The sequence below is a fragment of the Populus euphratica genome, unplaced genomic scaffold, assembly GCF_000495115.2.
Source record: "Populus euphratica unplaced genomic scaffold, PopEup_1.0 scaffold1099.1, whole genome shotgun sequence".
Classification (NCBI taxonomy): Eukaryota; Viridiplantae; Streptophyta; class Magnoliopsida; order Malpighiales; family Salicaceae; genus Populus; species Populus euphratica.
This window is the reverse complement of record NW_011500944.1, coordinates 304-28112: the sequence shown is the minus strand read 5'-3', so window position 1 is coordinate 28112 and position 27809 is coordinate 304. Positions and strand designations below refer to the sequence as shown.

At 32.1% G+C, this 27809-nt stretch overlaps 1 protein-coding gene and 1 long non-coding RNA gene across 2 annotated transcripts; one reads left to right on the top strand and one right to left on the bottom strand.

Annotated features, from left to right (window-relative positions):
- Window positions 1–313: 313 nt before the first annotated feature.
- On the bottom strand, window positions 314–6174 carry LOC105116872 (probable serine/threonine-protein kinase At1g54610). The gene is made up of 7 exons (XM_011014371.1): window positions 5674–6174; window positions 4984–5268; window positions 4587–4904; window positions 4018–4245; window positions 2967–3067; window positions 2433–2550; window positions 314–902 (listed from the first exon to the last, which is right to left on the bottom strand). The coding sequence occupies exons 1-7, from the start codon at window positions 6025–6027 to the stop codon at window positions 657–659; spliced, it is 1650 nt and encodes a 549-aa protein (XP_011012673.1). The 5' UTR covers window positions 6028–6174; the 3' UTR covers window positions 314–656.
- LOC105116873 (uncharacterized) lies at window positions 6076–6258 on the top strand. The gene is made up of 2 exons (XR_840622.1): window positions 6076–6156; window positions 6195–6258. It is a non-coding gene; the product is annotated as an uncharacterized LOC105116873 (long non-coding RNA).
- The last annotated feature ends 21551 nt before the right edge of the window (window positions 6259–27809 follow it).

Sequence of the window (27809 nt, the reverse complement as noted above, 5' to 3'; positions counted from 1 at the left end):
AAATTAGAGGGGCACTGTAGCCATAAACTCAATAGAATGGCTTGTCAGGCCAAATTTTGGCAAAAGATGGAAAGAATTATAACTGGTTCCAGCCAACACTGTTACGAACTCATTATACAATTGAAAGGAATGACAGTCAAAGTAACAATCATAGGCATTCTGAGTTAGGCCCCAATGTCCAATATCCATGTAATTTTTTGTGTCAGTGTTTTTCCATTTTCATTCTGTAAAGAACAGCAGAGCACCCCTCACATCGATTGATGGGAATACTTATTCCACATGAATATAGGAAATGATGGAAGCGCTAAGAATGTACAGGTGAACCTTAAAAATTAGCAAAAAATACTCAAAACACAAAATGAGTTCCCAATACAAATTCATTAATCTTTCCACTAACCTAAATAGAGTTTTTCTAATGAAACAAGAAATAACAAAAAGAACATATACAATACTAGAAAAGTTTCTCAGCATGCAAAATAATGGAACAAGAGACGAGAAAAATGAATATAAAGTTATTTTACCTCTCCTTACAATTTAATTGGCTTTCCCGGAATGGAAACAAGCACAGCATCAGCAGCTTCTGCAGCCTCATGGATAATCTCACAAACAATAGGAATTATATTACATGCCGTTTTTCTCTGACTTGAGCAGCATTTTTATCTCTGTTTCTTTCTTTTTGGAGCGCCAACTGCAGCTGGATCCACCAGTGGCCCTGACCATGTTTGGATATGTGCTTTTGAATATGAGAAATTTGTGGTACTGAATGGGACATCAGGTGGATCAAAAACAGGATCGATGTGATGTGAAGAACCCAACGGGTAGCCAAGTGTCCCATCTTGGTGTGGAGGAGGAAATTTCTCGCTTTTGCTCTTTGCATTTGCATGAGTTATTAAACGGCGCCTCTGGTAAGGGAAAAGGAACAAAAGGAATTAATTGTAGGGGAATTAACACTAAGGTGTCAATTGTGAAATTACAAGTCAAAAGGAGCAAATCTGATGAATTAACAATCATTGTGAATCCCTTAGCTTATCATGCAAGTAGTTCGTGTGTTGCCTGCAAATAAATACATTTACTTCCCTGCCATTAAATGAGAAGTCACAATGTATGTGGAGGGAACACCATGCATGAATTGTTTAAATCACTAAAGAAGTCCTGACACAAATGTGATGCAAACCTACACACATCCCATTGCCACAAAATCCAGTCCAAGTTCAATTCTGATAAAGGGTTCCTGATTGTTGCCTAACTATGAGATAAACAATTAGGCTAGTCAATCTAGACAGTAAATGCCTGAGACATGCAAGACACGCTGCTACCAAGTTCTGATAAAGGGTTCCTGTTTGTTGCCTAACATAGTTAAACAATGAGGCTAGTCAATCTAGACAGTAAATACCTGAGACATGCAAGACACGCTGCTACCAAAAATTGATCTGCTAGGTGCTAGTTGACCGGGACACATGACAAATACCAGTAAGACTCTTCTATTGCATATCCTTTGACATGGAAAGAAAACATAAAAAGAAAAGGCACTTTTTTCCATACAGAACCATAATAAGGTTATTAGTTCTTTCAATAGTCCATCATACCCCTACATTCATAGAATACACGTAATAAGGGAAACTCTTTCTATAAACTAGCTTAAACACTTTCTAAAACCAAGCATATACATGCATCACCCAGTGACCGCAATGTTGTGAAATGCCATTTTCTCACCCCAAACTTTCCCCAGAAAGCTGTAACCAAATCCATATCTATAGACTATGACCCAAATTCAGGAGATCTATATATATATAGGCTCCCAAGTACATAGTAATCTTTATATGTGCAAGGCAAGAATTTGCGAATACATGTGTTATCACTCCCCAGGAGATCTATATATATATATATATATATATGCTGTGTAATGATTTTTTCTGAAACAGTAAAAATTTGGAGAATATGACCAGCTGTGCTTGATTGGTCTCCACCAGCCCAGAAAACTGGTGCAAGGACATTTACCCAGCCTATTATCCATAGGGTATATTCTGATTTTCCCTTTCAAATACTTTGCATCCTTAATCATCCATTTTACCTTCACCCAACAACTCCAGTATTTGTGCCATTCTTCTGCTGGGGTTAGTTTTGCCAAGAACTGAAGTGGTTTACAACTTGAGGCAACTATATAGTGATCCATGTGATTCTGCTCATGAAGAAGAAATGTAACTGTTTATGCTAGACAGTGCAGAACATGTCTGACCAAGGGGAAGTACTTTGCATATTCCTTTTCCAATAAAAGTCTACATAAAGCAAATGAAATTGCCTATAATGTAAAAGATAACTGATTTCCTTATCTAGCAAATGCATAGAGCCTAGCAAATTTATAATGCAGTGAAAACAACATAAACATAAGAAATGTAGAACTGTTCATGGAGAATGCAGTTTATCTGACTTACATCAAGATTAGCTTGGAGTTCAGCATTAGCTTCTGGAGCAGGAATTGCCCTTGCAACCCGGTCACGTGAGCGTGCCTTCTTCATACCATCAGCACTAGCCTTCCCAACTGCTCTCGATCTACAGCAATGAAGATTGCTACAAATTACATAATGAGGCAGAGGGAAAAAGGAAAATGTAGAAGGTGGCACAGAAATAATAAAGGAATAGATAAACTACACATGCATAGCTTCATGCATCAATGGATAAAAGGAGCATAACAGGAAAGAAGAAAGAATTATTAACTTGATGTTTTCTGCAATTTGAGTATTATAGGAGAAAATGCCTTACAGGTGACCTTTAGTTTATGAAAGGGAAGATAAACATTGTCCTGTTTTTTTAACATGACGTTTTCTGCAATTCTGTTCCGCTTTTTTTTTTTTCCAGCGTAATAAAATACCAGTCAGAGTTTAACTTTCTTCACATTCTAGAGATAAAATCTACCATGCAAGTGACCAAACCAAATATTAAGATTGAGCATATTCAAGCCACCCCACCTTCTACTTTCTTCATCACGTAATTTAGCATCCATTTCCTTGCTCGGAGGATATTTTGGAAGGCTAGAAGGATCACAAGCATAAGGCTTGGTAGTGAAGAACTGAAAGACAAGAACAACCAATTACAATGACATAAAACCACAGAAGTTGAAAAGAAAGAAGCTTGAATATATTCTAACTGAAAGCTGCTTGGCTCAGTTTTGGATATAAAAACTGTGATTTCTATAAACAGCAGTGCTTAGCCTACGAATGCAACCCATTCTAACTAAAATTCATTAAACCAAACTGAATCAACTCAGGGTTGGCCAGTCCAAAAGCTCATTCAAGCTGTGCTTCTTTACTTTACAAGGCCTTTGCTTTGAACAGAAGTTTCTCACTTCACTGCTGAACTAACAATCCTAAAAAACCTTTGATCTCCCATATATTTCAGGGAAAAACATATTGTGCTGAAGAAAGCATGTCATCTTTTAACAGATTACACAGAAACATTTCCAACAAAAGTTGATAAAGACAGGTGAAACTAGAGTTTTGACAAACAATAATGGCTTCAAGTGGGTTTAATTATCAGTAAGTGATCCAAATCTGCAGTAATACTAGAAATGGTCGGAAGTAATCCTGTAGGGAAGCAAATATGGTTAGGTCAGAGGAGGCCTACAAATGTTCAAATCCAACCAGGGCTGAAAAGTCGATGGTTGAGCTAGGAGAACATGGGAGCTTGGTTTGAGTTCTATCCAAGTCCAACCAGTGCAAAGCAGAAACATTCTATCAGATAAAGAAAAGGCTAAAACTGAACATCCAAAATCCTCTGCTCATTCTTCTTGATTGCATCAAATCATGTCAAGATAGCAAAGTTTAAATAATAATACCAGAGACAATCCTGAGAAATAGCAAAATGCAAGTAGATTATGTACTGCAGTGTGTCTCAGATTGAATGTCACCAAAGAAGCACATTTTCAATCAAGTGTCCTTCATACACATCACGGTAGAATATAGTGGAAGAAGATGCTGCTGAAGAGAAGATGTAGTAATGTATTATAGAACAAAGACTCACTTCACTCCTCAATGCAGCTGTAGCAGTTCGACGTTCTGCTGGGTCAATTGCAAGAAGAGTCTCAATTAGAGGCAGTGATGAAGGTGGAAAGTCTTTAAAAGTCTCAGCTATACATCGCTTGTATGATTGTTGGGGCTTAAATATGGTTGCATGTGGCAGCTTTGACTTTTTCCAATACTCTTCAGATGGGGAGCCACATAGTTTAAATATCTTGTGTAGTTGCTCCACCTATACAACAACCATGACAACCAAGCCTTAATCCCAAACTAGTATTCAATTATAAAATTAACATTAGTATACAAAGAGAAATCCTTTGCATGCATAACAATACAAGTGCTTCTGCTACATCATTAGATCATCTTTCCAATAAACCACTAAAGTGTTCACTTTCTTGGTCAGCCAAAGCAGTAACGTAAGCAAACAAACAAAACACGTAATTAATGATATAACAAGAAACATGTGACAAAAGAAATAATTGACATCCTGCAACACTGAACAGTCTAAATGAAGCATCTCTGGATGAAGTAAGAAGTGGTGGTGGATGAAACTGAATAAATCAATAATGTTACCTCAGTACGACCAGGCATGATAGGCTTTCCAGCCAATAACTCAGCGAGAATGCAACCAGCACTCCAGAGGTCCACACCAACGCCATAATCAGTGGCCCCAAGAAGAAGCTCTGGGGGTCGGTACCATAGGGTAACCACCCTGCTAGTCATAGGCTGCTTGTGATTAGGATCAAAAAAGGAAGCCAGCCCAAAGTCAGCAATTTTGAGCACTCCATCATTGCCAATAAGAAGATTTGAGCCTTTAATATCGCGATGGAGCACATAGCGATTGTGACAATGTTCAAGGCCAGATAACAATTGATGCATGTAACATTTCACCTGCCAATTCTTACATATAAGATGAAAGCCACATATCAAATAACACAAACAACAACTAGCATAATAACAAATTAACCACCTGAGGCTCCGTGAACTTGATATTAGGACTCGCTGCAAGTCCAGCTAAATCATGTTCCATGTACTCAAACACAAGATATAAACTACAAGACATCCTTGATGTCACCAAACCCTCTAGCTTCACAACATTGGGATGATCCAATCGACGCAAAATCAAAATCTCCCTAGCCATGAACTTGACACTCTCGGGCTCCAAATTGTCAAACCGAACCTTCTTCAATGCAACAATTTTCCCCGTCAATGTATCCCTGGCTTTGTACACATTACTATATGTCCCTTGCCCAATCTGAAAACAACAACAACAACAACAACAACAGATTAATTACAAAATCATACCCCGCCCTCAACAACAAATAACTTTAAAAATCAATAACTCAATTTATTCTCTTTCTTAAATTCTCAGAATCCCATAAAACAAAAACCCATTTCATCAAATAAACTCGACACTTCGAAGAACAAAATCACATGCTGTCTAATCATAGCAACATTAAACAACAACCACTCACGAAATCGAACACTGACACACACAAAAAAAACAAAAAAACAAAAAAGCACATGATCATTGACATTAACCAACTTGACGACGACAACAACAACAACAACAAAATCATATGTAAAAAAAACAGCACATGATCATTGACATTAACCAACTTGACGACGACAACAACAACAACAACAAAATCATATGTACCTTATCAAGTTTTTCAAAGGTATCAGCGCGACGAGGGGTCCAACCATTGATAGCTTCACCAGCAACAGCAGAGAGCCAGGAAGGCCAACCAGCAGCAACTTGTTCACCATGTATATGCTTAGGAGCATTACTTAATCTCGGATTAGGTTTCGAAGACCTATGCCTCTTTTCTCTTCTCCGTCTTTCCTCCAACACGTCATTATTATTTCCCTTCTCATTTTCTCCATTACAAGCCTCATTCTCCTCCGCCTTCGCAACCCTAACTTCCACCTCTCTCCTCCGCTCTCCACCACCACCCTCTCTCTCCACCGCACATTTCTTCGCATTCAGCTCTTTCCCGAACACACACCCCATTTGCTGTCACTCTTCTTCCTCATTACAGTCCACAATCCCTCCTCTCTGTGTCACTCAAAAACCCTTATTAGCAATCGATTTTTTATTTATTTTTCTAAAAAGGAACAGGGGGGGAAGAGAGAGAGAGAGGTGGCTTTTTTTGAGAGGAGAGAGGGAGAGAGAGAGAGGTGGCTTTTTTTGAGAGAAAAGGAAAAGGGAAAGTAATGATTTGGAGTTGGGCACACCACAGTCGGAAAAAAAAAACCTATGAGTTGCTTCCCTGCTGTTGCTGTGCTGCACAAAACAAGGAAAAAAGCATATGCAGATGGATTATTATGATGATGATTATTATTATTATTATTATAGATTAATGTGGATGTCCGGGCAGCTTGCGCGTACCACAACTAATTCCACGGGCCCTGAAGTTAACGACCATGTAAGCCTCCAGTGACCATCATATAAGCAACCAAGAACTCGAACCTGAGACCACAGAGGGAACAAACCCCTTAATCTCAAGTCTTTACCACTTGACCACTATCTAGATAGATTATTATGATGATAATTATTATTATTATTATTATTATTATTATAGGGCATGGTTGTAAAATTCAAGACGTCGGAGCTGAGTTTAAACTGGTTTGGATTGAAAAAAAAAAAAATTGTTTGACTGGGTGAGTAACTCAGGATGACTCGTTGATTTTATTGATTTTTGACCTGGAATGATCAAAACTCGGATCTCAACTCATTCATTAAAAAAAACAAAATTGGGTCAAAAAGAGTCGTTTTGGTACTTTTAAAAGAACATGTATATTGGGAGGTCGATCATGACCTTTCCTGGATCGGGTCTTGCACCTGCTTATCATAAACTAAAATATAAATATATTTTTTTAATGATTTGAGTTTTTTTTAATAAAAAGTAAAGTGTAAAAAGAGACCGTGGATTTTTTTTTTTTGCAACTTGTACTGCTTTCTTCTTTTTTTATGTTGTGTTTTTAAAAAAATTATTTCTTTATAATTTTTGTATTTCTTTATTATTAAAAAAGTTATTTGATAAAAAATATTTTCTAATTAAGAGAAAATACTTTCCTATTAAATAAAAATTTAATTTAATTTTCAGAAAAGTATTTTTTATTTTAGACAAAAAATACTTTTTAAAAATTATAAAAAATTTATAAATGTTATATTATTTGTTGATTATATTAAATTTGATTCTCAAAATTTTGATTGCTATATATTTTATTTGATTTTTCTGTCAATTGCATTTCTTAAAATTTGATTTAATTTAGTTTTTATATCAACTTTGATCCTTATTTTTATGATTGTTATTTATTATTCTCTTATTATTTTTTTTAATTGAATTTTTTTAACTATCAAATTTGATCCTTATTTTTTTATTACTTATTTTATTTAAAATAATTTATTAAATTATTATTATTATTATTATTTCATCATCTTTTAATTTTTTTGTTAGATTTGATCTCTATTATTTTGATTATTATTTATTTTATTTTAGATGATTTATGAAATTAGATTTTTTTTAATTTTATTTTCATTTAACTTTTTAATTTGTAAGGTTTATTCCTTGTTATTTTAATCAACTTGAAAAAAAATATTGATAAGCTATTTTTCAATTAATTTTCCATAACATAACTAAACTTTAAAAAATATTTTTCAATTTATTTTTTATAATATTATCAAACATTAAAAAATAATTTATCTTTTCAAATAAATCACTTTTCAAAAAAATTAATTTTCTATAAATAAACAGGGTTCTAATCTCTTCTAATTCTCCCTCATCCTACTATTTTTTACTCCTTTATGGTAAAGTGTGAGAGACACCCGTTTTCTATTCTATTTTTTTTCTTTGATTTTTTTTAGGTTTAGCATATGCACAAATAATTGTGGGAGTTTGTTTTACATAAAAAATATTTTTTGATTTTTATATAAATATATTTTTATAAAATATTAAAAAATAAAATTGATCAATATAAAATATTTAATTCAATTATTGGAAAACATCTTTAGCTCGTGAATTTAGCTCGTGAATTTAAAAATAAATTTATTTATGTTAATATATTTATAATATCATTTAATTATTCCAATTATCATTACTATTTAGCTGACATCACCATGATATATATTATTTTTATTTTTATTATTTTATTATTATTATCACTACCACTACTATTATTTACTCTCATCCTGTAACCGATTACAGTTTTTTTATTATCATAATACATGATTATCATTATATTACCATTCTAATTTTCATATTATTACTTATAAATATAATAAAATATTTTATGCAAAACAATAATGTTTTCAAATCAAGTAATAAGATTATGTTTTAGTGATGAAGATATTTTTGAATTAGGTTTGGTATATTAAAATTATATTCTTTTTCCAAGTCTGGAGTCTCCATCTATATCAACATTTAAAACTAAATTTATTTATGAAAAAAATGTTTTTTCATGACCTTGTTCCATACTCAAATTAAAAAATAACAGTTCATTTATCAATTAAATTCAAAATTTCAAAATTATAGCATGTGAAAAACACTGAGTTTATGCCATTCAATATAATCCTTTTATCTATTATTATGAAATTTATATGTGATATATTGACTAGATTATTTTAACTATTATACAATATATTTAGATTTTAATAATTGCATGATCCTAAGACGGAACAGAAATAATAGCAACAATCACTTAGCGTAAATATTTTATCAATATTGTAAACTATCATCTGCATTAAAATGTGGAAAACACTGCTCACCTTTTCATTTCCTCGTAAAAATAAAAATATGAATTAAAAAAATGCAGAGACGTATCAACTACTCCTTGTTTGATACTGCAATTAAAAAGTATTTTAAAAAATGAAAAACATTGCTTTAAATAAAATAAATTTTTAAAAAATAAAAAATATTATTTTAATATATTTTTAAATAAAAAATATAAAAAACAACATGTGCACCTCCAAAATTAATAATCGAGCCTTGGTCTGGATAACTGGTGATTAAAAAGAAAAAGAAAAAGAAAAAGAAAAAATCCTTTTCACTGTATCAATGCAGCACGCAGGTGAAATAATTAAAACGGATTTATTTGTTCTTTGTTCGCTCACGTGCCTCTCTTGGTGATGTGGCAAATGGTCATTTGGTATGAATAAATGAAAATGAAGTGAGTTCCACTGGGAGGTATGAGGTATCAGAGCTGAACCACCGCATGATTTCCCTCCTGGCCCTGGATTTGATTACAGGGTGGCTGGTCAGTTATACCTCCAACCATATTTTGACATCTGGTATGATATATTTGTTATACTTGGTAAAGTGGATTTTTGCAGTCATCAGTTTTTTTTCCCCTGCGTGCCAGCGAGGGCTAAGGTAACGTTTATTTGCTATTTTAAGACTAAAAAACAGATATGGTTAAATAATGGAAATGTTCTCTTTTTATACCTTTTATTTTAAAAATATAAAAAATTATTATAAAATTATTTTCAAGATAAATGTATTAAAATATTTATATTTCTATCTTTTCAAATAAATATATTTTTATTTTATATGTTTTTTTAATTCTGAAATACTAATAAAATACAACTTAGGTGAGTGAAAAAAATAGTTACAACATAATTTTATTTTGTTTGGCTGTGAAAGAATCAAAATATTCCTCGATAATTTTTTAAGCTGTGTTTGATTTTATAGCATTTTGAGTTCATTAATTGGAGGAGGGATTGCTGGGTTGATAAGATTTTGAGATTTGGACTGATTTTATTTAATGTTGGTTTGGAAGTGTGCAATAATTGTTTTTTAAAGTATTTTTTATTATATATATATATATAAAACTTGCACCGCAACCCAGAAAAAAAGGTGTAAATAGACAGCTAACTTGATATCTGCTTCTACTGTCTTTGAAGAAATGTAATCTGTAAATTAAAAGAAAAGGAAACATAAATAAGTTGGTAGGTTGTATGGAAATCTTACATCTGTAAACAAGAAGTAAAGAATACTTTAAAGGATCAATAGAACAATCTTATAAATTAACAACACACTTAGAGTATCTAAATTTAAAGAACATATAGAAATATTTTATAGTATAGTTATCAAATTAAAATTGAGTCATGTTTTTATTTTAATTAAATAACAAGTTGTTCTAATTAAATTTAAATAAGATTTAACCAGGTTAGCTCTAAAAAAAATTTAAGTTATTGTCTATAATGATATCAATTTATTTATTTATTTTATTTTATTCCCCAAACTGTATTGTTTTAATTTTTTAAAAAAAAAACACAACGTTGGTTTTCAACAAATTTGAATTGATTTGCTGACCAAATCAACCTATAACCCTAGACTTGAACCGGTCTGATCTGATTGCTATGTTTAAAAGCAACCCCCCTCGTTAATTGCTAGTGTTAACCCACTAATTATTTGATCAATGATGGTAGATCCTAGAAAATAAATTAGTGCCCTGGTAAATATGGTCTAATGTGAGGAAGCACTCGGCGTTGACCCAACAAAGTGAACAGCCCAATCAGATCGGTGTCTTGATCAGAAAATGGAAAGTGAAAAAATGTTAAATTCCATAAATAATCTCCTTAAAAAAGGGGAGTTTCTCCGTGAAGGAAAATATTAGTAGAAGTGTAAAGAACATTATTGGGGAAGGGACAAATTAATTAGTGGCACAGGTAGCAGACACAAGGACACGGCATGCATCTAACGCATGTCTTTTTGCCCGCCTCATGATGCTGCATGCGCATGCAACATCATGGCTCCATCCATCTTTACCTGTCACAGGCCTGGGTTAGATGTCCTAATCATGCTGCCATGGAAGCTGTTTAGGAATTAAGACGAATGGGGCTTGGAAAATAAGGACAGCGATATCATTAAAGACAATAAGTTTGTTAAGGTTGGTGGGCATTCTGCTGGCCAGAATCTGGGAAATAACCAGTATTTTCAGCAATACTTAAAAAATATTTTATAGACATTAATAATATATTTAAAATATCATTCAATAATCTTAACCATTAATACACCATCATCACTAACTACCGTCGTTCTCAATGATATATCATCATCGTTTTACTGTTATCGTAATGTATTTTTTAACGGATTTGTGAAAAATACTCCTTTTTTATATATATTTATTTTCTTCCCGTTTTGGCAAAGCAATATGGCCTGGAGAGGATCTAATCATTTATTAGTGACACGACGAGGGATTTACAGGTTTGAGCCAGGAAGATCACACAGGGCTAGGGCCAATTGCAAGCTCAGCTCAGTTCTGGGCCGTCTCCTCAAGTTCAGCCCTAACAAAAATTTATTTAGGCCCAGGAATTCTCTCATACACATTTCTAGTATTATATATATAAAATAGATATTTGCTTATAATTATTCTAAAAAAATCTTAAATTATGAGGAAAAAAATAAAATTATTGGTTTAAAAATATTAAAACTTTACATGTTGTAATCTAGCGATAAATTTTATAATATTTATAGAGTAACTCATAACATCCTACTAATTACTATCTATACAATTTTAATAAAAAAATATAAAATACAAGTATGAGATGAAAATTATAAATAACTATGTTTTTATTACTTTTAGTGAATTATGATTTTTTTTCATGTCTATTTATTTTATAATGTGAACCTAAAAAATAACTATTAAGATATTATTAATTACTTTTCAAGTACTATAAAACATTTTGTAATCTAAATAGGTTTTGATTATTATTTTTTTTGATAAAAAACATGATTAATACTATATAAAAATACATTTCACATGGGGAAAATTCACCTTAACTATATAAACATGTAACAAAAAATCAAGACGCGAGGGAATTGAGTATAATTCATATAATTAAGATAGGTTTCATTGGTAATCTCAAATATATTATTTTATTTCATGACCAAAATAGAACGTAAATTTCTAGTGATACAATTTTTTAATATTAAAAAGGTTTTTGAAAATATAATAATTATTGCTTTTCAAAATATTTTTTGTCCAAAAAAACATTAAAAAAAATATTTTTTTATTTTTAAAATTTATTTTTAACAGTAGTATATTAGAACAATAAAAAATTAATTTAAAATAAAAACTCAAATATTAATAGAAAATATGTTAATACCCGCTTCAAAATATCCTCTAAAATGTATTTGGTTTTAAGCATATTTATGCGGTTACTTGGCTATAATAAAATCTAATTAGAGTTTTATTTCATTTAAAAAAAAAAAGATGAGGTTTATATCACTTTCATTCAAGTATTAAAAGAGGTTTTTATTCATAAAAGATGAGAGTTTTTGAACATGGAGGAAACATTTCCTTTTCACATGAAAGGGAATGCTACAATAAATTTAGAAGAACAATACTAATGGATGCTAAAATATGGAGTCATGTTATTAAATATAATTTGTTATAATAAGTCAACATGATAACTTATCTAGTTGACATCTATTTAGGCTAGGTTTTCAATTAAATTGGATGAAAATTATCTCAATATAACTTAATTGATATAATAAGTCCATGCATGACTTGACTCCACAGGTAAAATCCCAATTTAACTTAAACAAATTTAAAATAATATTGTCTTAATATGTTTTTTTTTTAAACATCAAAATGATAATGTTTTCAATTGATTCAAGTTAACTCAATCAACCCATAACCTAGATTGTAGACATGAACATGTTTTAGAACTTTGCTTTTCAAAATTTATTTTTTATTTAATTATATAATAATAAAAATAAATGTTTTTAGAAAATATAATTATGAAGTAGAAATGTATTTTTTAAATCAAAACTATCTTCATGACTAATGAATATTTTTCTTGTTTCCACAATAAAGCAATTTTTTTATAGCACAATAATTCCTTGAATAAAAAGCAAAAAATTCAAAAAGAAATATTTGAGAAAAATATAACAATTTGAACTAAAAATATTGTATATTTTTAATCAAAAACTCAATTTTTTTTATTGATAGATTACTTTTTTCTTTCAACAAAAAAATTAATTCTTTTATGCATCCTATTTAAAATAATGCTATAATTACTTTTTTCTTTCAACAAAAAAATTAATTCTTTTATGCATCATATTTAAAACAATGCTATAATTTTTTTATTTGCACAATGTTTTTGGAATAATAAAAATTTGTTAAACATTTCAATCATTTAATATATATATATATATATCTTCAATTGAAACCTTCTTTTCTATGATAAAAATAAAAATAAAAATAAAACATATGATACTTTGTTTGCTAGTTCTATTTCTAGCCATTAAATTGAGCCAAGTTTTTCTGGACTCAAAAAATTATTTTCAACTCATTTTTACCTACTAATACCTATTATTAATGGTGTTTAAAAAATAGATCAACTGACACGACTAAAAGATTGATGTCTTCTCCCAAGTGCAGGAGTGTCGAAGTAATAAATAACTCGGCAAGACCGGGATCGAACCACAGAGAAGTTAATTGTACAAATTATAAACAACAATAACAACAACAACAAGAACAATGATGATGATCATCATAATAATAATAATAATAATAATTAATAATAATAATAATGATAATAATAATAATAATAATAATAATAATAATAATAATAATAATAATACTAGTAGTAGTAGTAAGAATAATAATAATAAAAAAAAAGAAGGAGGAGAAGAAGAAGATGATGAGAACTTTGAGATGGAATATTAATGTAAAGATTAAACAACAATAATAACAAATGTCCAGATTAGAGGTTCCACTAATGATATATCAAACAAGTATAGTATAAACTCTTATTACTCAATTGGAAACCACACACAAAGGAGGTTCCAATCTGATTATAGATTGTTAACATGATTACATTAGTCATCTTATTCGATTAATGCTAATACTTGTAAATCTTATCAAGCATTCATGATTATAACTTATGTTAACAATAAATCAAGTTCCTTTCATAGCTCAGGTGTCGGTTATACCATACAGTATGAACTATGAAATTGCCAAGCATTTGTTGTACCAAGTGTTATACAACATAAATCAAGATTAGTCATTTAACAAGCAAAGTATTAAAGAGTGAACAAGATAACAAATACAAAACATGTTAGTATCAAACATTAAAGTCCATATTATGTTTACACTATACTTATTCTTACACTATTAGTGTAACCTTTTCACATTGACATAATAAACTTAGCTAGACATAATGAAAGAAAGAAAAATAAATAAACAAAATAAGAACATAAATAAGATAAAAGTTAGCTAAGTAAATGAAAGGAAATGAAAGGCATAAACTTGATATTAATGAAAGCAAAGCATAAGCAATTCAAAAAATACAAAGAGAGAAAGCAAGAGCATGATCTTGATCTGGAAACCAAGATGCTTAAATGCATGGAAAATGCCTCCTTTTATAGGCCAAAAATGGGAACTATTGATTTGATGACTAATTGATGAGTGGGTGACCAACTCTTGACTTGATGACAATCCTTATCTTCTCTTGTCTGCCCAAAATGTCATTGATAATGTCAAAATTGGAGCCATTTAAAAACATGAAAGTTGTAGGAAATTGTCTCAGATTTCTTGTGTACAAAATTTAGGTTGTTTGAACTTTTAGAACTTCAGATATGGGCCAAACACTGAACAGTGCTCGGGCTGGAAGACAGATTCAGACTTCTTTGTTATTGCTAGAATTTGGACTTGAAAATGACCTTTTTAGATCTTGGGCTCATTTAAAAGTTGTAGGCCTATATATTACCTTTCCATCCATATAAAGTAGGCCTAAATTTGAGACCTACAACTCCAGATATGACCCAATTACCGAACAGTGTTCTGGTTTGGATTGCACCGACATCTCTTTTCTAAGTTTGGCCATCTCTTTGTCCTTTCAGTTTCAGTTCTTAAATTCATCAATCAATTCTTTCATTTATGTGATAGGCCTGCATTTAAAATGAATATTTACCATAAATTAAAGGTATCTTATATTATTAGATACGTTATTATAAAACATATTAGTTAAGGAGTTATTGATACTTCGAGTGCAAAATGATGATATAAAACCATGATAAAAATACACTTTTAAGTACTAATCACACCCCCTAACCAGCTTATTACTAGTCTCTAGTAATCAAAGCGTTAAAATAGAAAAACAATTTGCAAATTCCACAAAGCAAGGTATTCATCATTCAACTTCCATTAATCTATCCAGATAAACAAACTCTCCTTAAATTTATATATCTGCTCAATACCTCTTAACAAGATATTAATAAATCTTTCTTTTGTGCTTAATATATCAACACATAATTATGGGGCTTTTCTTGGAAGAAAACAAAATTTTTGTTCTAATATTTAACGTTAACTTCCTTGGGTTGGGATTATTATTATTATTATTTTCTTTTTTTTTAAATAGATATACATATAACTTAAAACACCATGCATCTTTAACTCATGTAACGAGTTTTCGGCTAATGACTCCTAGACCAGTTGGTCTTAAGGCATTAGGTGTTGAGACATCCCTACGAACTTAGTAACTTGGGTCGCAGATACTGATACGTAGATAATGCAATGTTTGATTCCCTTAAGCTTTTCTCCTCAACTCATGTAACAAACGTTGGGCCAATAGCTCCCAAGTCAGTTGACTTTAGGGTATTAGGTGTTAAAACACCCATTCAGGCTTAATTGCTTAGGTTAGGGAGGCTACAAAAGCAAACTTATCTATATTTTTATTATCATTATTTTTTTGTGTTTTTCTTTTTTAATTATATACTATCCATTTTCTCTTAGTTGTTACCTTTAACAAAAGAACATAAATAATGTAATAATCCAATATGCAACCCACAATCATATGTTAAAGTGTGTGTGTGTGTAAATTAAGGTTTAAGAATACATGTTAAATGAGTATATGAGCAGAATTAAGTGATAGTAATGCGAGAGTTTGTAAACCTGAATATTTTAAGAAGTATTATGATAGACCTTATTAAGAATGGTTACTAAGCTGCGTCTCAAGAGTCATAAAAAGATCTCATTTACTCTGCCATTATAGTAACAACAATTTTGCACATGTTTTATAAAATAGAAAACATATTTAGTTTTTTTTTTAGCTACTACCCTCCCCCCCAACCAAAACGAGACATTGTCCTCAATGCTCTAAGATACGAAAGATAGAGTATAGAAGATATCACCTGAAATAACGAACATTGACAAACCTGAAACACACTGAAACAAATATAAGAAACAACAAAATACAATAATAAAACCAAAAGACATAAAGATTCACAAATGAAGGCTCAAATCTAATTTAATCTTTTTATGGCTTTCCTTAGATGACCAATTTATGTGACTCATGGAGGGATCAATCACAGGAATGAAAGATTGTAGTTGGTCAATCAACTGTTCAGGAGTAGCAGCAGAGATTATGATTTGTCGTGCACAAGATGTTAGAAATTCCTATTCCAAAGCATGATAAAGAAAAGACAACAACTTATCATAATAACCATTAACATTTAACAAACCTATGAGTTTATGGTGAATGTGCAGTTGGGCCCAAGAGGAAATATGAAAGATCTCTTCCAATGTGCCTAGACCACCTGGTAAAGCAATGAAGGCATCAGCATGATTAAACATTGCATTCATTCGAGCCGACATTGTGAAGGCCTGAAGTTCCTCTCCAATTTTTTTTCCAATGGTGTCCCCTTGTGCTAAAGTTTCAGGAACGACCCCCAAAACTTGACTACCTCTTAAAAATATAGCTATTGACACACTTCTCATTAACCCCAGACTACCTCCCCCATACATTAAATGAATCTTTCTCTCAGCTAGCACCTGACCAAGATGATTTGCTGATTCTAAAAACTCCTTTTCTTTCCCAGGACTAGATCCACCGAAAACACAAATATTTCTTATGTGATGACCTGAGGAACTTGCCATTTCTACACACTTCTATATTTGTTGAATGTATGGGTTGAGTAGAAATGAAAGGAAGGAAGATAGGATTTTATAGATGAGAAATTAAAAAGGCAATCATAGCACCTATATGTAGGTCAGCTGGAGTCTCACATACTCTCTCTCTCTCTCTCTCTCTCTCTTTATTTATTTAATTTTGAAAAAGCATGTGTATATACGGTAGTTGTGATTGTGGCTCACATCTTCCCTTGGTTTTACGTCCAAGAACGGCTTAAACGCCCTCTATGGGTCGGGGAAAGGCTTCCCATCCAGTTTTCTTAAAAACTAGCAAACAAGGTCTTTTTTAGTCAGATTCCCAAGACTAAGTCGAGCATGTTCTTTATGAAAATGGGGCCATAAATCATGAATTGCATGATGCACATCTCTACTAGGATGCGTCTCAAGAGTTAATAGAAGATTATCTAAAGACTTTTTACTCAGGCCATCCTTAATGAACTGTATTTTATCTTCACGATTTATAGATACCATTCCTAATGAATGACATTGTGCATTACAAGTCTATCTGGCACATCGATGATAGAATTTCAATCGTTTTGCATGATGTTTCTTTACAAAAGTGCTTTTACCTATTCAAGGCATGTGTGAAATGAAGGAATTAGAAGACTCACCTGATAATCGAACCTTTACTTCAATCAACTAGTGAATATCTTCAGGAATTCCATAATTCATTAACAACCTCAATCTTGCACATCTAACACGGTAAATTTTTTTAATCGCATTCTGAGGTGATTAGTACTTAAAAATGCATTTTTATCAAGGTTTTATTTCATCATTTTGCACTCGAAGTATTAATAACTCCTTAACTAAAGCATGTTTTATAATAACATATCTAATAATATAAGATACCTTTAATTTATGGTAAATGTTCATTTTAAATGCAGGCCTATTACATAAATGAAAGGATTGATTGATGAATTTAAGAACTGAAATTGGAAGGACAAAGAGATGGCCAAACTTAGAAAAGAGATGTCGGTGTAATCCAAACCGGAACACTATTCAGTAATTAGGTCATATCTGGAGCTGTAGATCTTAGATTTAGGTCCAATTTATATGGATAGAAAGGTAAGACACAGGCCTACAACTTTCATAGGAGCCCAAGATCTAAAAAGGCCATTTTCAAGTCCAAATTATAGCAACAACAAAAAAGCTCGAATCTGTCTTCCAGCCCGAGCACTGTTCGGTATTTTGGCCATATCTAGAGTTCTAGAAGTCCAAATGAGCTGAATGTTTTACACAAGAAAGATGAGACAATTGCCTACAACTTTTATGTTTTCAAGTGGCTCCAATTTTGACGTTATCAATGACGTTTTAGGCAGACAAGAGAAGATAAGGATTGTCACCAAGTCAAAAGTTGGTCACCCACTTATCAATTAGTCATCAAATCAATAGTTCCCAATTTGGGCCTATAAAAGGAGGCATTTGCCATGCATTTAGGCATCTTGGTGTTCAGATCAAGATCATGCTCTTCCTTTCTCTCTTTGTATTTTTTATGCTTTGTTTTCATTAATATTAAGTTTATGCCTTTCATTTCCTTTCCTTTACTTAGTTAACTTTTATGTTCTTATTTTGTTTATCTATTTTGCTTTCTTTCATTATGTCTAGCTAAGTTAATTATGTCAAGGTGAAAAGGTTACACTAATGGTGTAAGAATAAGTATAATGTAAACTTAATATGAACTTTAATGTTTGATACTAACATGTTTTATATTTGCTATCTTGTTCACTCTTTAATACTTTGCTTGTTAAATTTATTATTATTATTATTATTATTATTATTATTATTAGTACTACTACTACTATTATTATTAGTATTATTATTGCTTCTATTATTATTGTTGTTGTTTATAATTATTGTTTATAATTGTTGTTTATAATTTGTACAATTAACCTCCCTGTGGTTCGACCCCGGTCTTGCCGGGTTATTTATTACTTCGACACTCCTGCACTTGGGAGAAGACATCAATCTTTTAGTCGTGTCAAGTTTTTGGCGCCGTTGCCGGGGAGGTAAGTTCTTGTATAAATTATAGTATTTATTTTATTTTCTCTTTTCACTTTTCTTGTATATAACTTTGTTTCTTTTCTTTTGTTTCTTTTTATTTTGTTTTCTTCCTCCTTCTTTTGCTTTGTTGTTCTTCTTTTTATTTTATTCCTACACGTGCATGAGAGTGTGGTCACGTACATCAAGTGGTAGACTTTGTAGGGTATCCTCATCATTTTCAGAAAATATGGCCGAAGAAGATAATCAATCACTTCATAATGAGAATAATGAGAATAACCGTGCTAGAACACTTAGAGACCACATGAATCCCACAAGAACAAGTGCACCATCATGCATAGTTTTTCCTCCTGATGCATCTCATTTTAATTTTAAACCAGGTATTATTCAACTTTTACCTTCTTTTCATGGTTTGGAATTGGAAAATCCATACTTGCATTTAAGGGAATTTGAGGAGGTGTGCAACACATATAATAATTTAAATTGTAGCATGAACACCATCAGATTAAAGCTTTTTCCTTTTTCATTAAAAGATAAAGCTAAAACATGGCTACAAAATTTAAGACCAGGATCCATTCGTGCTTGGGATGAAATGCAACAACAGTTTTTAAAGAAGTTTTTTCCATCTCATAGAACAAACTCTTTCAAAAGACAAATCACTACTTTCACTCAAAAACCAGGAGAAACATTTTACCAATGTTGGGATAGGTATCGAGACTTGCTTAGTACTTGCCCTCATCATGGTTTTGAAACATGGAGATTGGTTTCACATTTCTATGAAGGGTTAACACCTAAAGATAGGCAAATGGTTGAATTGATGTGCAATGGAACTTTTGAAGATAAAGACCCTGATGAAGCAATGGAGTACTTAGACTTGTTAGCTGAAAATGCTCAAAATTGGGACACCGCGGGTACTTATGAGGCACCGAGTAAAACTCAACCTCATACATCTAGTGGAGGTATGTACAACCTTAGGGAAGATCATGACCTTCAAGCCAAGTTTGCATCTTTAGCTAGAAAAGTCGAGGCACTAGAATTGAAAAAGAGTGGTCAATTAAAATCTGTTGAAAACATTGTGTGTCAAATCTGTGAAACAAATGAACACTCAACCAACGATTGTCCAACCTTGCCTTCTTTTAAAGAATGTCTCCATGAACAAGCCCATGCTTTAAACAGTTTTCAAAGGGCCAACCACAACCCATACTCCCAAACATACAACCCTGGTTGGAGAAATCACCCAAATTTCAGTTGGAAGAGTGAGAACAACAATGCACAAACTTCACAACCACCGTTTCAAGCACACCATAATTTCCAAAATTCTCATGGATATGCACCTCCTTATGCTCCACCTTCTAGAAGAAATCTTGAGGAAACATTGCATGCATTCATTGAAAAGCAAGAGACAATCAATACTCAATTTGCTCAAAACATGACATATTTTAAAGATACTCTTGCAAAATTAACATCTGCTCTCAGTTTCCAAGAGAAAGGTAAGTTTCCATCTCAACCACAACAAAATCTCAAGGGGCAATACAATGCAAATGCAAGTAGTTCCGGAAGCCAACACATGGATCAAGTCAAATCAGTCACTACTCTACGCAGTGGTAAGGTTATTGAAAAACCCTCTCTTGAACCTTATGAGAAAGATGATGAGTCAATCTCTGAGGGTAAGGAAGGGGTTGAATCTGAAAATTTCAAAGAAAATACTGATTCTCCGCCAGCACTTCCATTTCCTCATGCCATGACTAAACAAAGGAAAGTCAATCACAACTCTGAAATTTTTGAAATTTTCAAACAGGTAAGAATCAATATACCTTTGCTGGATGCTATTAAACAGGTTCCTTCCTATGCTAAATTTTTGAAAGATCTATGCACTGTGAAGAGGAAACTGAATGTGAAAAAGAAAGACTTTCTAACTGAACAAGTAAGTGCTATTCTTCAGAACAATAATGCTTTAAAATATAAAGACCCTAGTTGTCCTACAATTTCTTGCTTTATTGGAAAGCATAAAATTGAAAGAGCCTTACTTGATCTTGGAGCTAGTATGAATTTACTTCCATATTCAGTTTTTCAGAGTCTCAATCTAGGTGAGTTAAAACCAACTTCTATATCTCTTTTACTTGCCGATAGATCTGTAAAAGTGCCTAGAGGAATAATTGAAGATGTGTTAGTACAAGTCGATAAATTCATTTATCCTGTGGATTTTATTGTCTTGGACACAGAACCTGTTGAAGCATGTAATTCATTTCCTGTTATTTTAGGACGTCCGTTTCTTGCAACCTCTAACGCATTGATTAATTGTAGGAATGGACTGATGAAGCTATCATTTGGAAACATGACATTGGAGATGAATATTTTCAACATTTGCAAACAACCTGGAGAAGATAATGATTTACAAGAAGTAGATCATATTGACGAATTAGTTTATGATCAACTTGAATCTATTTTAAGTAAAAATAAGTTGGATGAATCTGAAGATTTGCAAATGATTTATTCTGAGGAAGTAATCACGGATGAAAAAAGCATCGAAAATGTTGATGTGAATCTTTTGTCAACAATGATAACAAATTCGACATCTGATATCACATAAATCGATTATTACTTTCCTAATGAATCCTTACTTTCTCTTAGTCCAATGCCTTGGTATGATAAAAATATCAATTTTCTTGCTTTAGGGGATTTGCTCGCTGATTGGAGTACCCAAAACAAAGAAAAGTTTTTGAACGAAGTGAAGAATTTTTATTGTGATGACCCTAACTTATTCAAATATTGTCCTGATCAAATATTTCAAAGATTCATTCCTGACAATGAGGTAAGTAGTGTCATTAAACTTTGTCATTTTGAAGCATGTGGAAGTTATTTCTCGTCAAAAAAGACAGCAGCAAAAATCTTTCAAAATGGATTTTATTGGTCCACCATGTTCAAGGACACGCATGCATTCTGCAAAACTTGTGAAAATTGTCAAAAAGTTGATACTGGTCAAAAAGTTTTGTTTTATAATTCTCAACTCTATGCATTTCCTAAAGAACTAAGATTAAGACGGAGCAATCCTTATGGGGCCTGTGATATTGAGAATTCAATGAATGACAATGATTTTAAGGAAAATGGACATCGTTTGAAAGCTTACTTTGATAATTTTCCTAGTGAAAATGAATCAACTGGTTGGAATGATCTTGTAGATAAAGGTTGATTATTTTGGTTTTTGTCACATTGTTTGTGTTTTTTTTTAGTGATTTTTGCTAGTTTCTCTCACCCCGGTCAAATGGCGGACAACGGTACTCCGTGACTTAAGTCGGTTCTTTCAGTTTTCCACAATAACTGATATTTGTGTATATATTTATGCAATTCTTTGAATCTCTCTTCCAATTCTCATTTGAAAATGGATACTAATCTTGAAAAATTGAAAAAAGTATTTTCCCGCTCTGCCTCAGAATGCAATTACAAAAATTTACCGTGCTAGATGTGCAAGATTGAGATTGTTAATGAATCATGGAATTCCTGAAGATATTTGCTGGTTGATTGAAGCAAAGGTCCGATTATCAGGTGAGTCCTCTAACTCCATTTCACACATGCTTGGAATAGGTAAAAGCACTTTTGCAAAGAAATGTCGTGCAAAACGACTAGAAGTTTGTCATCGATGTGCTAGATGGACTTGTAATACACAATATCGTTCTTTAGGAATGGTATCTATAAACCATGAAGATAAAATACAATTCATTAAGGATGGCTTGAGTAAGGAGTCTTTAGATAATCTTCTATGGACTCTTGAGACGCATCCTAGTGGAGATGTGCATCGTGCAATTCATGATTTATGACCACTATTTCATAAAGAACATGATCGACTTAGTCTTAGGAATCTGACTAAAAAAGACCTTGTTTGCCAGTTTTTAAGAAAACTGGATGGGAAGCCTATCCCCGACCCATAGAGGGCGTTTAAGCCGTTCTTGGACGTAAAACCAAGGGAAGATGTGAGCCACAATCACAACTACCTGTACATACACATGCTTTTTCAAAAGTAAATAAATAAAGAGAGAGAGAGAGAGAGTGAGACTCCAGCTGACCTATATATAGGTGTTATGATTGCCTTTCTAATTTTTCATCTATAAAACCCTCTCTTCCTTCCTTTCATTTCTACTCAACCCATACATTCAACAAATACAGAAGTGTGTAGAAATGGTAAGTTCCTCAAGTCATCATATAAGAAATATTTGTGTTTTCGGTGGATCTAGTCCTGGGAAAGAAAAGAAGTTTTTAGAATCAGCAAATCATCTTGGTCAAGTACTAGCTGAGAGAAAGATTCATTTAGTGTATAGGGGAGGCAGTCTTGGGTTAATGGGAGGTGTGTCAATAGCTGCATTTTTAGGAGGTAGTCAAGTTTTGGGGGTTGTCCCCGAAGCTTTAGCACAAGGGGACATCATTGGAAAAACAATTGGAGAGGAACTTCAGGTCTCCACAATGTCAGCTCGAATGAATGCAATGTTTAACTATGCTGATGCCTTCATTGCCTTACCAGGTGGTCTAGGTACATTGGAAGAAATCTTTTATATTTTCTTTTGGGCTCAACTGCACATTCACCATAAACCCATAGGTTTGTTAAATGTTAATGGTTATTATGATAAGTTGTTGTCTTTTCTTGATCATGCTGTGGAACAGGAATTTCTAACATCTTCTCCATGACAAATCATAATCTCTGCTGCTACTGCTGAACAATTGATTGACCAACTACAATCTTTCATTCTTGTAATTGATCCCTCCATGAATCGCATAAATTGGTCATCTAAGGAAAGCCGTAAAAAGCTTAGATTAGATTTGAGTCTTCATTTGTAATTTTTATGTTGTTTTGTTTTATTATTGTGTTTTGGTATTACTTATTTTTGTTTAAGTGTGTTTCAGGTTGGTCAATGTTTGTTATTTCAGGTGATATCTTCTATACTCTATCTTTCTACCTTAGAACATTGAGGACAATATCTCATTTTGGTTGGGGGGAGAGGGTAGTAGTTGATAAAAAAAAAATTGTTTTCTATTTCATAAAGCATGTGCATAATTGTTGTTACTAGGATGGCAGAGTAAAGGAGCTCTTTTGTTAAAATGACTCTTGAGACGTATCTTAGTAATCATTCTTAACAAGGTCTATTATAATACTTCTTGAAATATTCAGGTTTACAAACTCTCGCATTATTATCACTTAATTCTGCTCATATACTTATTTAACATGTATTCTTAAACCTTAATTTACACACACATACTTTAACATATGATTGTTGGTTGCATATTGGATTATTACATTATTTATGTTCTTTTGTTAAAGGTAACAATTAAGGGAAAGTGATTGTATATAATTAAAAAAAAAAGAGAAAAAAAATTAAAAAAAAAAAGAAAAAAGAAAAAAATGATAATAATAAAAATGTAGATAAGTTTGGTTTCGTAGCCTCCCTAACCTAAGCAATTAAGCCTGAAGGGGTGTTTTAACACGTAATACCCTAAAGTCAACTGACTTGGGAGCTATTGGCCCAACGCTTGTTACATGGGTTAAGGAGAAAAGCTTAAGGAAATCAAACATTGCACTATCTACATATCAGTATCTGCGACCCGAGTTACTAAGCTCGTAGGGGTGTCTTAACACCTAATGCCCTAAGACCAACTGGTCTGGGAGTTATTAGTCGAAAGCTCGTTACATGGGTTAAAGATGCATGGTGTTTTTAAATTATATGTATATATATTTTTTAAAAAAAAAAAACAAGAAGAAAAAAAAAGACAAAAATAATAATTCCAACCCAAGGAAGTTAACCTTAAACATCAGAACAAAAATTTTGTTTTCTTTCAAGAAAAGCCCTATAATTATGTGTTGATACATTGAGCACAAAAGAAAGGTTTATGAATATCTTGTTAAGAGGTATTGAGCAGGTATATAAATTTAACGAGAGTTTGTTTATCTGGATAGATTAATGGAAGTTGAATGATGAATACCTTGCTTTGTGGAATTTGCAAATTGTTTTTCTATTTTAACGCTTTGATTACTAGGGACTAGTAATAAGCTGGTTGGGGGGTGTGATTAGTACTTAAAAGTGCATTTTTATCATGGTTTTATATCATCATTTTGCACTTGAAGTATCAATAACTCCTTAACTAAAGCATGTTTTATAATAATTTATCTAATAATATAAGATACCTTTAATTTGTGGTAAATGTTCATTTTAAATGCAGGCCTATCACATAAATGAAAGGATTGATTGATGACTTTAAGAACTTAAATTGCAAGGGCAAAGAGATGACCAAAATTAGAAAAGAGATGTCGGTGCAATCCAAACCGGAATACTGTTCGGTAATTGGGTCATATCTGGAGCTATAGATCTCAGATTTAAATCTATTTTATATGGATGGAAAGGTAAGACATAGGCCTATAATTTTCATATGGAGCCCAAGATCTAAAAAGGCCATTTTCAAGTCCAAATTATTGCAACAACAAAGAAGCCCGAAGCTGTCCTCCAGCCCGAGCACTGTTCAGTATTGTGGCCATATCTGGAGTTTTAGAAGTCCAAATGAGCTGAAGTTTTTACACAAGAAAGCCGAGACAATTGGCTACAACTTTCATGTTTTCAAGTGGCTCCAATTTTGACGTTATCAATGACGTTTTGGGTAGATAAGAGAAGATAAGGATTGTCACCAAGTCAAGAGTTGGCCACCAACTCATCAATTAGTCATCAAATCAATAGTTCCCAATTTTGGCCTATAAAAGGAGGCATTTGCCATGCATTTAGGCATCTTGGTTTCCAGATCAAGATCATTCTCTTCCTTTCTCTCTTTGTATTTTTTATGCTTTGTTTTCATTAATATTAAGTTTATGCCTTTCATTTCCTTTCCTTTACTTAGTTAACTTTTATGTTCTTATTTTGTTTATCTATTTTGCTTTCTTTCATTATGTCTAGCTAAGTTAGTTATGTCAAGGTGAAAAGGTTACACTAATGGTGTGAGAATAAGTATAATGTAAACTTAATATGGACTTTAATATTTGATACTAACATGTTTTGTATTTGTTATCTTGTTCACTCTTTAATACTTTGCTTGTTAAATGATTAATCTTGATTTATGTTGTATAACACTTGGTACAACAAATGCTTGGCATTTTCATAGCCCATAATGTATGGTATAACCGACACCTGAGCTATGAAAGGAACTTGATTTGTTGTTAACATAAGTTATAATCATGAATGCTTGATGAGATTTACAAGTATTAGCATTAATTGAATAAGATGACTAATGTAATCATGTTAACAATATATAATCTGATTGGAACCTCCTTTGTATGTGGTTTCCAATTGAATAATAAGAGTTTATACTATACTTGTTTAATATACCATTAGTGAATCCTCTAACCTTGACATTTGTTATTATCATTGTTTAATCCTTACATTAATATTTCATCTCAAAATTCTCATCATCATCTTTTTCTTTTTCTTTATTACTACTATTACTACTATTATTTTTATTATTGTTGTTGTTGTTGTTATTGTTGTTATTGTTGTATTATTATCATTTATAATTTGTACAATTAACCTCCCTGTGATTCAACCTCGGTCTTGCCGGGTTATTTATTACTTCGATACTCCTACACTTGGGAGAAGATATCAATTTTTTAGTTATGTCAGGGACTTTGTATAAATATTTGTTCAAGAGAATATTTACAACCACTAATGATATTTATTAAGGAAAAGACCTATACTGTTTGAAAATAAAGATTGTAAAACACATTGTGAATGATTTATAAGGATTTTTATAAATAATTTCTTCCAGAATATTCCAAATGATTTTTATAACCTCATCACTTAATTTCATGAATTATCAATCAAAACATTATTATTTAGTTCTTGAATGGAAACAAGTTATTTAATTTAATTCAAATCAACAACCAATTATTAAATAACATATGTTTTTTGTTATTTTACTTTCAAAAAATCAAACCATGGCACACGTTACATGATAATTCATCATTGCTAATTTAAATTAATAAATGGAATAAATCAAAACAAACAATTTATTTAAAAAAGGAGTTTTTGTTGAGCATTTAATGAGGCATTGACCAATAATTCTAGGAAATTGGATGCAATTTGGCCTAATTAACACCCTGTTTAACTAAGTCAATTAGATAAACTCCATCAGGATAAACCTTGCTTGAAATCAATGGTTCAATTGCTTAATCGAAACTCACATTCACCCCGCACAACACATTAACACGGCAAGCGGTGCTACTGAACTCGAAGCAAGTGGAGGCGGCCTCGAATGAGTTATTATCGGGGGTGTTTAAAAAAACTGAAAAACCGATTAAACTGAAAAAACTGAAAAAAATAAAATAAAAAAACCGAACCGAACCGAAACCGATTAAATCGATTAAAATTTTGAAAAAACCAGCCGGTTCGGTTCGGTTTCGGTTTTATAACCAAAAAACCAAAAAACCGAACCTAACCAAAACCGGAAAAAAAACCGAGCCAAACCGGAAAAATTGAGCCAAAACCGAGAAAAACCGAGCCAAACCGATTTGAACCGGTTTTTCCTTTAAAAAACCGAACCGAACCGAAACCGGTCGGTTTGACCCGGTTTCGGTTCGGTTTCGGTTTTTTTTTGTCAAATTTTTTTTTTTAATTTGGTTATTTATTTTAATAAAAACTAAATTAAACTGAAAATAAATACCCCTAATTATTACGTCGCGGGATTTTGTCTCACATTGCTTGTAGGGAAGATATTTTCAAGTTTTTTTTTTTTTTTTCAAGTGGGATGCATTGCTCATGTCTTACCTAACCATGCTACTCCGTTCGATTATAGCGCCCCACCCCCCACGCCACCCACAACCCCACTGTAGTTTAACAACTAAAGCTATTG